The 13,992-nt window shown below is 43.0% G+C and overlaps 1 protein-coding gene across 1 annotated transcript in view; it reads left to right on the top strand.

Moving 5' to 3' along the window:
- LOC117458217 (C2 domain-containing protein 2) overlaps nucleotides 1-13,327 on the top strand; it is a 38,529-nt gene extending 25,202 nt beyond the window's left edge. The window contains exons 11-13 of the mRNA XM_034098552.2: nucleotides 833-1,074; nucleotides 2,946-3,213; nucleotides 11,258-13,327. Of these exons, the coding sequence (XP_033954443.1) occupies nucleotides 833-1,074; nucleotides 2,946-3,213; nucleotides 11,258-11,475 (728 nt within the window). The 3' untranslated portion in view covers nucleotides 11,476-13,327. The remainder of the gene's footprint in view (nucleotides 1-832; nucleotides 1,075-2,945; nucleotides 3,214-11,257) is intronic.
- Nucleotides 13,328-13,992: the final 665 nt, after the last annotated feature.

Raw genomic sequence — 13,992 nt, 5'->3', positions numbered from 1 at the left:
TGTAGATGGTATTTTAAACTCGATGCGCTCTGAAACTACGGGGCGGCCGAGGACAAAAAATACACATGCGTTAATCGCGTTAAAATAATTAGTGGCGTAAAATTTTTTTTGCGTTAACGCGTTATTAACGCGTTCACTTGACAGCCCTAAAAAATAAAAATAATTCCAAGATAATTCTATAGAAAAAGGGCCCTGTGAAACCAATCCGTACTTCAGGGGGAGCTTTCCATGCACTCTAAACACAAGGTGCATCTTTTGATCATTCCTAGCTAGACAAAAAGACATGGCAGTAATGTTAACTTGCTAACACACATTATTTACCTTGTGTTTAGAGTGCATGGAGAAATCTAAGCTTACCTTTAAGAAAACCTCAATTGTTAAATGACTATTTAGAAGATGCGTTAGTGGTGCCCTTCAGCCCTTTGTGGCTGGAACAAAGAACTCACCTGCCAAAAGTGTTTCCTACCTGTTTAAGGTACACACGGAATCCCCCAAAATGAAAACAGTAATACAAGGTTTATGTTTGATATATCTAAAACTTGATTATACTTTATAAATAATGGAATAAAGAGGTATAGATGAAAACATTTAGATTCAAACATGATTGTCCCCAACTATATGTTTTGTGTGTCGATAATCTCAATTAGAATCAGACCATTTCATGAACATGACCCGACATCTACACAACAATAGGTGCAGCAATTACAAAGTGTGATGAAAAAAGTTTCATTTTGAAAAGTATAAACAATAGTGATGGCCTGTTGGTTAGCAGACATGGTTATGCCTCAGTAGGAGATGTTTGGGGGGTGAAGCTAACGGTGTGCTCCCTCAGATGCTGCTCAGAGGCCAGCGACCATCAGGCCCAAGTTGTCGGAGCGGTGTGTGTCCGAGCACGCCACCATGCTGGGGGACCCCGTCAGCAAGGCCCTGTCCTCCTCTGACACGGAGCTGCTCATGCTGAACGGCACGGACCCCGTGGCCGAGGCCGCCATCAGACAGCTGCACCAGTCCGCCAAGCAGAGGCTCAAGTCCCCGGTGAAGAAGAGCACCATCATCATCTCTGGCATCGCCAAAGTAAGGAACAGTTCCAGCAGAGGAACTCACTGGTTCTTTTTACACTTCACATCAGTAGAACAGTTCCACCAACTAAACATATATCAGAATCAGAATACTTTTATTTATATACGGGATATATTGGGAAAATCGGGTGACAGTAATTTGTGAATTATATAAAGTAAACTTAAAAAATATGAATACATAATATAAATCTATATATTTGTTTACATTTATGAAATAAGAAGTCAAAGTTAGAATGTGCAGTAACACAAATAAAATAGAATAAAGATCTTTATATAAACATAAGAGGTTAAAGTAAGACGTCCAATAAACGATTAAATTAAAAAAATGGAATAAGAAAAATGATACTAACATAATATATGGTAGTATACAGCCAGGGCTGGCCAGTCTCTCGTGTTTAGGTCAGGGGTGGGGAACCTCCGGCCTCCGGGCCGTATACGGACCGCGAGACCATTTCGTACGGCCCTCGAGGTCATTTTTAAACACACGTAAAATAGAAAAAAATTAAAGAAATCTAGACCGCCAAAAAATTAAACAAGCGAGTGCCTGTTTTTCCTGGCCACGGGTCAGGGTCCTTGAACACATCACGAGCCTAACGTGTCATCACGTGCTATATCTGACAGGTCTGACAGGGGTGCAGTTCTGCGGGAGAGCACCAGAACGCTGCTCCGGCACTACAGTTTGAAAGGGAAGTGATTTGTCAAATATCCATAAAGAAAAAGTAAATCTGTTTACAGTTCTGTTTCATATGGGTGTTGAGAGATGTATCCATAGAGCTCCTAATGTTGCTCTCAAAGTGCACCAGATTGATGCTTTTAACTTCAACATTTAACCCAAGTTCCCATCAGCAGAAACACGTGGGTTTGCTATCCTGGCTCCAAAATGGTGGAATGAGCTCCCCATTGACATCAGGACAGCAGATAGCTTACACACCTTCCGGCGGAGACTGAAAACTCATCTCTTTCGACTCCACTTCGAGCGATAGAACTATTAACAAAGCACTTATATACTAATAAAGGGCTGGCTTACCTAAAGCCAGTTGAGTAGCACTTGAAATGTTTTGGCTCTATGAAACCTGATGTACTTTATGATTCTGTTTTCTTCAAGTTTGTATTTTGTTGGTCGAACGCACTTATTGTAAGTCGCTTTGGATAAAAGCGTCAGCTAGATGCAATGTAATGTAATTTTTTTTTTAAATCTTCCCGGGGGAACATGCCCCCGGACCCCCCTAGAGGATGTTAGACCCCCCCCCCCCACACACACTTAAATGATGTCCACATGGATAAGAAACTAAATACATTTGCACACATCTTGTGTCCATATCTTTCTGTTGTGGTGGTCATGCCACACCGTGCACGTGCATGCATGCGCGAGTCATGGTGAGATATCTGGACTAAGAGGTTGCTTTTTCTTTGCACAGAATGAAAGAAAGGCCAAATGAATGTGCTGTGATTTTAGTTTTTTTAAGCAGAGGTCAATAATTTGTACGGCCCTCGGAGGATGTTGAAAACATGGAAATGTCCCTTGAGAGGAAAAAGGTTCCCCACCCCTGCTTTAGGTCAACTCTTTTGTAGCGGTTGTGTTCCCTAACCTGTTGATCATGACAGAGGAAAGAAACGAGTCTCTTCATGTTCCCATTATGGAATGATGATTGAAACTAGGCTTTTAAGTGGAAAACAGTTTGGCTTCTGCCAGTCATGATGACATTAAAGGACAGGTGGACACAGGTCCTTATATCTGCTAATGCAAATGGTTGGGTCACTCATGATTCCAGAGGAAGTATGTTCATCATAGGTAAATGTTAAACAAAGGAAATCCTTCTAAACTAGCAACTGATTTTAATAATGGGGTTGTGCTTTATTACCCAGACGCCCTTGTCTCAGGATGATGAGCTGGCTCTGATGGCGGGCTACGCTGCAGCGATGGACGCCTCCATGTCCGAAGCCAGCTCCACTCAGGATGTGACGGCTGCCATGGCCTCAGGACCCAGCAGCCCTCCAGACAGCTCCGAGCCCCAGGGGGGCCCCAGTGGGATGGGCAGGCCCCCGGAGGACTGGGAGAGCCAAACAGGAGAGGAGCTGGAACACACCTCGCTGTCCATGTGTGTGTCTGAGGCCAGCTGCAAGAAGAGACGAGGTGAGAGCTCTCAGAGGACACTTTCAGGATAGTAGTAAGAGGACAGTTATCATAAATATAATGCGTACAACTTTTAAAATGCAGCTTAAATATCCTGGAATCACTTAACATACATCTCTTTCTAGCGTATGCCTATTTTATTTTGGGGGGAAAAACAGACTAAAATGATTTAAATCCTAAAGTAAGTTAAGTATTTTCCTGTTTTTAAGATGATCCCGTTTCATTTACTCGATTCTATTATATTCTCATTATATAATAATGATCATCAACTTATTGCGTGTGCTTTTTATCAAAATGGATAAATCCCAATGTATCCCTACCACTGACTACCTGAGGCCACTTGTAAGTGTGGACATGGTGACATATCTTTATAGCCGATTATTTTATAAATGATTATAATTGAAATCTCCAAAATCATATCTCCTCGATGATGCCGTTTGTTTTGTGTTCTTTTCTCTCTTCCCTTCTTACTGTTTGATCCTTTGCTTTGAAACTGCCGTCTCAGAGGAGAGCAGTGCTAAGCTCACACTATGTCCTGATGAGTAAGTTCCTTCACCAGTTACTTGTAGTATGCTTGGTACTCTAGTATGTGTAGTAGAGGAAGTAGTTATTCTAGAATGTCAAGATTATTTTAAGTTGATGTCAAGTCATTTAGATAATACTAAATCATGTAGTTGATACATTTTAGAACTTTAGAATACCTGTTGTGGGGTTGTATTTTGAGATATTCACTAACAATGTGATTGATTTGATCAAAGGTAAAGTATTGTAGCCTCGGACTTCCAGAAGATCACTCTCACGATTTAGTCTCTAATATCAGATGAAGTGGTTGGATTAGAAATCTAATGGCGCATTTCCGCTGCAGTGGAAATGTGCCATTACACTAGATCAGACATGTCCTCATAGCCTTACTAATGAACATGTTGGTTGTTTAGTATATTGTTCAGCCTTCTCCTATCTGGAGAACAATGATGTCACCAATGTGTCATTCAGTTGTTCTCCATTTAATTATTAGAGCAGAGGTTCTCAATTGTTTTTCAGCCAAGGACCCCTTACAAGATAGAGAATACCCCAAGGACCCCTTACAAGATAGAGAATACCCCAAGGACCCCTTACAAGATAGAGAATACCCCAAGGACCCCTTACAAGATAGAGAATACCCCAAGGACCCCTTACAAGATAGAGAATACCCCAAGGACCCCTTACAAGATAGAGAATACCCCAAGGACCCCCTCATTCTGATTTGTGATTTTGGGCTATATAAATAAAAATGGACTTGATTTGACATGTATGTCCCTTGGAATAATCTGACGTAGCATATTTTTTACACTTCTATAGTCTTAGTTATGTGAAAGAACAACACAAGAGAAATGTATTAGAAAGATATTAGATATGTATGAAAAATATTTGCACCATCTCAACACAGAATACCCATAAAACAATCAATTAGCTGCAAGTAACACTGTACCTACACAACATATCAAAGGGAAATCAAGAGAAAAGTGATCATTTGAAGTGCATTTCAGAACACACACACACACACACACACACACACACACACACACACACACACACACACACACACACACACACACACACACACACACACACACACACACACACACACACACACACACACACACACACACACACACACACACACACACACAGAGAGATAGCGCGCTATTACCATTAATGTGAGATATGGGCCCGTCTCTCGCCGCACAACTTCTCTATCCTTGGAGAAGTAGATGAGGCATACACGTAGGTCGCTCTCCACTTCCATCCGAGCCTGGCTGTACTTGGTCTTCATGGAGGTCAGAGGTCAGCGCTGAGAATGATGACTCGCACAGGTATGTGGTTGGAAAGGGGAGCAACACCCGCATGGTAACAGCAGCGATTTCCGGATACTCCTGTTCAACCGAAGGCCAAAAGTCCACATGCCCCCCTTGGCCGAACCGGATTCTCAGCGTCCCGTCGCATGCCAGGTCCAGCAGCTCCTCCTCTGCTTTTCCACTGATGTATGGGCGCACCCAGTCCCAGGCATCGGTGTCAACGTCAGTGAAATAGTCACCAAGGGAGGCAAGATGCGAACCAATTGTATTTTTCACAATCTCAGCTGGTATTTGGTTCTATGTCTGTAATGCCATGTTGCACCCGCCTTCTCCAGATCGCTGTTTTGGCACGGAATGCCTGGATTTTGTCGCTTACCTCCAGGATAGAGGCATATCTGCCTTGAACGGACAAACTGAGATCGTTCAATAAGTTGAACACATCTGCGAGGTAGGCGAGCTGTGCGATCCATTCGGGGTCCGAGAAGAGTGCTGCAGTGGTTGGCTTGTCATACTGGATGAACTCGCACCGCTCTGAGCGCAGTTCGTACTCCCGCTGTAGCACTTTTCCACGGGAGACCCAACGCACCTCTGAATGGAACAGCAGGGTGTCCTGACCTGCGCCCATCTCCCTGCAGAGCTGGCCGAATAAACGGGACTGTGGCTTACACTTGATGTGGTTGACCACAGATGCCACCGTGCTGAGAACGGACTGTAGCCCAGAGCCTGCCCGTGCAGCATGCAGTGGGTAGCTGTCATCATTGGATTGCGCTCCTTGGCACGAGCAACCAGCCCACTCTTGCGTCCGGTCATGGCAGCTGCCCCATCAATTCTCCCAACTCACAGTGCCAGTCTCCATGAACATATCTATAACATTGAACATCTCCTCACCTGTTGCTCGCCCCGTCAACTCTTGACAAAATAAAAGATCTTCCTGAATCCTTCCTTCCCGCGGGTAGCGAACCAGCGCGATGAGCTGCGCAGAGCCGGACACATCAGTGGACTCGTCCAATTGAACCGCGAGTTTAGACCCTCTGTCTTTCCAGCAGTTGTGATTTGATATCAGCAGACATGTCCTCAATTCGTCGTCTGATGGTGTCATTTGACAGAGGTATGTCTCTTCTACATCAACATGTGTCCCCACTTCTTCGTGTCTCTTCTACATCAACATGTGTCCCCTCTTCTTCGTGTCTCTTCTACATCAACATGTGTCCCCTCTTCTTCATGTCTCTTCTACATCAACATGTGTCCCCTCTTCTTCATGTCTCTTCTACATCAACATGTGTCCCCTCTTCTCCATGTCTCTTCTACATCAACATGTGTCCCCTCTTCTTCATGTCTCTTCTACATCAACATGTGTCCCCTCTTCTTCATGTCTCTTCTACATCAACATTGTCTCTTCTACATCAACATGTGTCCCCTCTTCTCCATGTCTCTTCTACATCAACATGTGTCCCCTCTTCTCCATGTCTCTTCTACATCAACATGTGTCCCCTCTTCTTCATGTCTCTTCTACATCAACATGTGTCCCCTCTTCTTCATGTCTCTTCTACATCAACATGTGTCCCCTCTTCTCCATGTCTCTTCTACATCAACATGTGTCCCCTCTTCTTCATGTCTCTTCTACATCAACATGTGTCCCCTCTTCTTCATGTCTCTTCTACATCAACATTGTCTCTTCTACATCAACATGTGTCCCCTCTTCTCCATGTCTCTTCTACATCAACATGTGTCCCCTCTTCTACATCAACATGTGTCCCCACTTCTTCATGTCTCTTCTACATCAACATGTGTCCCCTCTTCTTCATGTCTCCTCTACATCAACATGTGTCCCCTCTTCTCCATGTCTCTTCTACATCAACATGTGTCCCCTCTTCCCCATGTCTCTTCTACATCAACATGTGTCCCCTCTTCTTCATGTCTCTTCTACATCAACATGTGTCCCCTCTTCTTCATGTCTCTTATACACCAACATGTGTCCCCTCTTCTCCATGTCTCTTCTACATCAACATGTGTCCCCTCTTCTTCATGTCTCTTCTACATCAACATGTGTCCCCTCTTCTTCATGTCTCTTCTACATCAACATGTGTCCCCTCTTCTACATCAACATGTGTCCCCTCTTCTTCATGTCTCTTCTACATCAACATGTGTCCCCTCTTCTTCATGTCTCTTCTACATCAACATGTGTCCCCTCTTCTCCATGTCTCTTCTACATCAACATGTGTCCCCTCTTCTCCATGTCTCTTCTACATCAACATGTGTCCCCTCTTCTTCATGTCTCTTATACACCAACATGTGTCCTCTCTTCTTCATGTCTCTTCTACATCAACATGTGTCCCCTCTTCTTCATGTCTCTTCTACATCAACATGTGTCCCCTCTTCTTCACGTCTCTTCTACATCAACATGTGTCCCCTCTTCTTCACGTCTCTTCTACATCAACATGTGTCCCCTCTTCTTCATGTCTCTTCTACATCAGCATGTGTCCCCTCTTCCCCATGTCTCTTCTACATCAACATGTGTCCCCTCTTCTTCATGTCTCTTCTACATCAACATGTGTCCCCTCTTCTTCATGTCTCTTCTACATCAACATGTGTCCCCTCTTCTCCATGTCTCTTCTACATCAACATGTGTCCCCTCTTCTTCATGTCTCTTCTACATCAACATGTGTCCCCTCTTCTCCATGTCTCTTCTACATCAACATGTGTCCCCTCTTCTTCACGTCTCTTCTACATCAACATGTGTCCCCTCTTCTTCACGTCTCTTCTACATCAACATGTGTCCCCTCTTCTCCATGTCTCTTCTACATCAACATGTGTCCCCTCTTCTTCACGTCTCATCTACATCAACATGTGTCCCCTATTCTCCATGTCTCTTCTACATCAACATGTGTCCCCTCTTCTCCATGTCTCTTCTACATCAACATGTGTCCCCTCTTCTTCATGTCTCTTCTACATCAACATGTGTCCCCTCTTCTTCATGTCTCTTCTACATCAACATGTGTCCCCTCTTCTTCATGTCTCTTCTAAATCAACATGTGTCCCCTCTTCTTCATGTCTCTTCTACATCAACATGTGTCCCCTATTCTTCATGTCTCTTCTACATCAACATGTGTCCCCTCTTCTCCATGTCTCTTCTACATCAACATGTGTCCCCTCTTCTCCATGTCTCTTCTACATCAACATGTGTCCCATCTTCTCCATGTCTCTTCTACATCAACATGTGTCCCCTCTTCTTCACGTCTCCTCTACATCAACATGTGTCCCCTATTCTCCATGTCTCTTCTACATCAACATGTGTCCCCTCTTCTCCATGTCTCTTCTACATCAACATGTGTCCCCTCTTCTCATGTCTCTTCTACATCAACATGTGTCCCCTCTTCTTCATGTCTCTTCTACATCAACATGTGTCCCCTCTTCTTCATGTCTCTTCTACATCAACATGTGTCCCCTCTTCTTCATGTCTCTTCTACATCAACATGTGTCCCCTCTTCTTCCATGTCTCTTCTACATCAACATGTGTCCCCTCTTCTCCATGTCTCTTCTACATCAACATGTGTCCCCTCTTCTTCATGTCTCTTCTACATCAACATGTGTCCCCTCTTCCTCATGTCTCTTCTACATCAACATGTGTCCCCTCTTCTCATGTCTCTTCTACATCAACATGTGTCCCCCTCTCTTCTTGTCTCTTCTACATCAACATGTGTCCCCTCTTCTCCATGTCTCTTCTACATCAACATGTGTCCCCTCTTCTTCATGTCTCTTCTACATCAACATGTGTCCCCTCTTCTTCATGTCTCTTCTACATCAACATGTGTCCCCTCTTCTTCATGTCTCTTCTACATCAACATGTGTCCCCTCTTCCTTCTTGTCTCTTCTACATCAACATGTGTCCCCTCTTCTCCATGTCTCTTCTACATCAACATGTGTCCCCTCTTCTTCATGTCTCTTCTACATCAACATGTGTCCCCTCTTCTTCATGTCTCTTCTACATCAACATGTGTCCCCTCTTCTCCATGTCTCTTCTACATCAACATGTGTCCCCTCTTCTTCATGTCTCTTCTACATCAACATGTGTCCCCTCTTCTTCATGTCTCTTCTACATCAACATGTGTCCCCTCTTCTTCATGTCTCTTCTACATCAACATGTGTCCCCTCTTCTCCATGTCTCTTCTACATCAACATGTGTCCCCTCTTCTTCATGTCTCTTCTACATCAACATGTGTCCCCTCTTCTCCATGTCTCTTCTACATCAACATGTGTCCCCTCTTCTTCATGTCTCTTCTACATCAACATGTGTCCCCTCTTCTTCACGTCTCTTCTACATCAACATGTGTCCCCTCTTCTTCATGTCTCTTCTACATCAACATGTGTCCCCTCTTCTCCATGTCTCTTCTACATCAACATGTGTCCCCTCTTCTTCCATGTCTCTTCTACATCAACATGTGTCCCCTCTTCTTCATGTCTCTTCTACATCAACATGTGTCCCCTCTTCCTCATGTCTCTTCTACATCAACATGTGTCCCCTCTTCTCCATGTCTCTTCTACATCAACATGTGTCCCCTCTCTTCTTGTCTCTTCTACATCAACATGTGTCCCCTCTTCTCCATGTCTCTTCTACATCAACATGTGTCCCCTCTTCTTCATGTCTCTTCTACATCAACATGTGTCCCCTCTTCTTCATGTCTCTTCTACATCAACATGTGTCCCCTCTTCTTCATGTCTCTTCTACATCAACATGTGTCCCCTCTTCTCCATGTCTCTTCTACATCAACATGTGTCCCCTCTTCCTCCATGTCTCTTCTACATCAACATGTGTCCCCTCTTCTCCATGTCTCTTCTACATCAACATGTGTCCCCTCTTCTTCATGTCTCTTCTACATCACCATGTGTCCCCTCTTCTCCATGTCTCCTCTACATCAACATGTGTCCCCTCTTCTTCCATGTCTCTTCTACATCAACATGTGTCCCCTCTTCTCCATGTCTCTTCTACATCAACATGTGTCCCCTCTTCTTCATGTCTCTTCTACATCAACATGTGTCCCCTCTTCTCCATGTCTCTTCTACATCAACATGTGTCCCCTCTTCTCCATGTCTCTTCTACATCAACATGTGTCCCCTCTTCTCCATGTCTCTTCTACATCAACATGTGTCCCCTCTGTGGAAAGAGACTCTGAAAGTTTCAGGAACAAAGATTTTCTCTCTTTTTGATCCATTTCTATAAAAACCTGTCTGAAAATGAGCTGATCAGATTTTGGCCACTTTATGATGTCATAACGATGTGTTGTCTTGTGTAACCATTAGCCAATCAGCAACCAAGGTACCCCCCCCCCCCCCCCTTATCACCTGAATCTCCTCCTAGAACACCTTTGAGTTCTTTGTAACCAAACCTCTCTCAGAGGGGCGTGGGGGGGGCTCCTTACTTTCATCTAAAGTAACAGACAGAGAATCAGCACTTTGGAAACAGGGCTGAAACAGAGGGGATTATGGGTAATGCTGCAATGATCTGTTTGGTGTTTCAGACAAATACTTCAGAGACATGTTTTGTATATATCTGAGGCCTATAATATATTGATGAAAAACAGTATAAAAGGGAACCTTTAAAAAAAAAAAACTCTCCAGCACTTTATGACTCTACAATTTAAGTAACAACACATGTATTTCTTTAGACAACAGCCATTTAAAGCTCTATTCAAGCACGTAAATAGAAATGTTGAATGTAAAACTAAAATGACATTTGTTGTTAGTTAGACTGTTGTTAGTGTTTTTTCTTTGATGGACCTCATCGTGCCCACAGACGGGAGCACAGCCCAAACTCCTTATGTGCTGAAAAGAGGAGTAATGCTCGCTGTGAGCTTGCACACTGGCTGCTCTCTGTTGGTTCGTGGTGTTAGCTGGTGAAGGCGGTGATAAAGGTTTTTCCAAGTTTGATTTTCACTATCCCAATCTGGACGGACCTTTTACAGACGAAAGACTTGTAGTCAAAGACAAATAGAATACTTTTTCTCCAACCCGTCCCACACACGCAAGATTTGATCACCATCAATAATCCACATTCTCCAACTAACATAAAGTCATTGCTGCTTTAGCTGTCTTCAAATGTCTGCTTCCTCCAAAGCTTCATTCAGCCTTGAGTGGTGTGGTCTTGACACAGTCCTCGTCTCATGATATCATCACGTCTCATGTATGTTTCCTGTCCTTTACCCCCTCTACAGGCAGCTTCCTCCAGAAGAGTGCCAAGCTGTTCTTCCGCCGCCGTCACCAGCGCAAGGACCCGGGGATGAGCCAGTCTCACAATGACCTGGTGTACCTGGAGTCTCCGGCCGCCGTGGAGCGGGCCAGCCGCACCGCCACGCTCAGCCGCATGCTCACCCGCAAGAGCAGGAAGAGCAAAGCCAACGGCTCCACCTCCACGGGGGAGCCACACGTGTGACCCTGCTCTCCTCAGTCCCTCCTGCAACGACTACCAGCACCTCCAGCTCAAACCTGCACTGGCTAACTCCCTGGCTAATTGACCCCCCCATGTATACTGGGACTCCTGCATTGTGAATGGGAAAGCTGGGCAAAGGGAACACTCTTGTTACTGTCGCTTCCTGCTTCCTGTGAGAGACGGATACTCCACATTGTGTGAATGAAGGTCTCCTGTCTGGGGTTAATGGTATTTCAGAGGATTTTGCATGTTTCCTTTATCTGATTTTATGCAACATTTGGAAGTCTTCTAAGTGCTTTTGTGGCCTTGTTACTGACAGAAGGGACTGGCTGTCACTCTTGACCTCACAGACACTGAGGGGGAAGAGTCAACTCTCCCTGCTGCAATCCGTACATCTCCTACGGAGGACCAACGGGACCAAAGATGAACTATAGAGTGGTGTTTGTATGATTTGCACAGTTTTGGAATCTTTATTTAAAGTGCAATGACAGGATCTGCTCAGGTGACAGAGATTCATTTTGAAAACACGAACAAAGGGAGACCATCTTTTAAATGTGGGAGATAGTAATACGACTACTTTTTGACACTAAAACTATGAAATATGGTATTTAAATCAGTTCATTTGACATCCTTGTATTCCACTTATAACAAGATCAGAACTACAGCTATATCTACCGTGCGTATAAAAGCTGTAAAACGAAGCTATAATGTCAGCCTTATGTCTAACATAGAAGTACAAGTCATGGATGATTGGCATGCACAGGGAACATGTTATCATGCATCATAAGTTATTACCCTTCCAATAGGAAAAAAAGAACATGAAACTCGGCTAAATGTGTTTTTTTAAATGATATGCAACTTTCTCCTTCGTCTTCCTAAAAGATTCTTCCTGTTCACTAAGTTATCATCAGGGTTGTTAATGTGTCCAAAGGGAATGAATGAACCTCGATGCAGGGACTGCGCAGACTCTCGGCCATAACCATCGCATTGGACGCAGTCTACGCTCATTTTATCTGAACATGTTTATTGGAAATCTTATTGTTTTAAGATGTAGCTATGAACAAACACATGAGTGTGAACAGACTTATTTTTTTTAAATCCAGCTAATGATTGTATTTTGTTTTTGTGAGCAGCTTTTTGAAGACTTTCTGTCCAACATGTTATCTACTGTTTCTGTAATAAGCGAGTGTACTCAGAACGACGCAGCACTAACGGATTGCCTGACACCTGTTTCTGAGGATCATGCCACAGGTGGACCTTTGGTTCTTGAGGCTGCCTCTAACACCACATCAGAGGACTGAAGGACTGGAGCAAACGGTTGAAATGAGACAAGGGTACACCATGTTCCTGCGACGTCAGCAGCGTCTATAATCAAGAAGCCTATGCACATAACATATCTGTTAAGTGAGTGTTTACATTGTTAGACTATCTGAGAATTAAAAAGCCTCACTCGCTGTTCGTGATACTGTCCTGCAGATATACTGTGGGTTGTCCTTTGTCTTTTACCATTGTTGACTAATGTCTGTTTTAAAGCATGTTAAGGCCCAGATTGGGGATGAAGAAAATGTGATTACCTTTGCACTCTGAGTTAGAGATGAGGAAAAGAGTTGTTTTAATCATGTTCAGCTTCAGAGCCTTTGCTAATGGCAGCCTGCAGGCATCTACTGGTGTGCATTCAGTAAGCAGTACTGCTGTGTGTTTAAGAAACTACTTCCTGATGTTTTTTTATTGGCATAATGCTCTGTGCACAGCAACGGACCGACTTAGCTGTTGTTGCAGTCATTTCCCTGCAGGGATTGTAACTAATATAAACATTGAGGTAATTCCTTTTCAGCAATAAATATTGATTAAATTACTGACTATGTGGTAGCGAGTTCTCCCCATTGATCCTGTGTCTTTAAAACTGTACATGTTGATTTGCTGTTCCACTTCTGGTACTTAAATTAGGTTCTCTTTCAATATCTATTAAATGTTTTTTATCAGGCTATAGCAAATGATGTACTTTTGAGTGAATCATATCTCACTCTTAAAAATACATAAAGTGATTTTGAAGAGGTATATCTTCTAAAAACGAAAAAATTGCATAAATATATATTTAAATGAAAAACGGCAGACATTTCCACTTAATCAAAATTATGTATTTTAGGACTATGGCAGAGCAAAATGGCTGTCCTAGAGTACCATTTTATTATTATTATTATTATTATTATTATTATTATCAGCTACTATTCCAGCTTCAACAAAAATGTAGGAAATAATAATCCCTTAAAATATATTATATATATATTATTGTAAGGGTTCATTCAGCATAAGGACTATTTTAAAATGTGTTACTTTGAGCACATTTTACTGAAAAGACTTCTGTAATTTGATTTATATAATGCAGTACTTTTATAGCAAACAAGTAGCCTACAAGTGGGATTTTTTTTACAAGGTTTTGTGGAACTTAATACATAACACAATTAAGAGGTATGTTCTTTTAAATATAGTTTTTGCTTAGTAAACTTCAATACAACCTCT

The sequence above is a fragment of the Pseudochaenichthys georgianus genome, chromosome 14, assembly GCF_902827115.2.
Source record: "Pseudochaenichthys georgianus chromosome 14, fPseGeo1.2, whole genome shotgun sequence".
In the NCBI taxonomy this organism is placed as follows: Eukaryota; Metazoa; Chordata; class Actinopteri; order Perciformes; family Channichthyidae; genus Pseudochaenichthys; species Pseudochaenichthys georgianus.
This window is presented reverse-complemented; position numbering and strand designations above follow the sequence as displayed.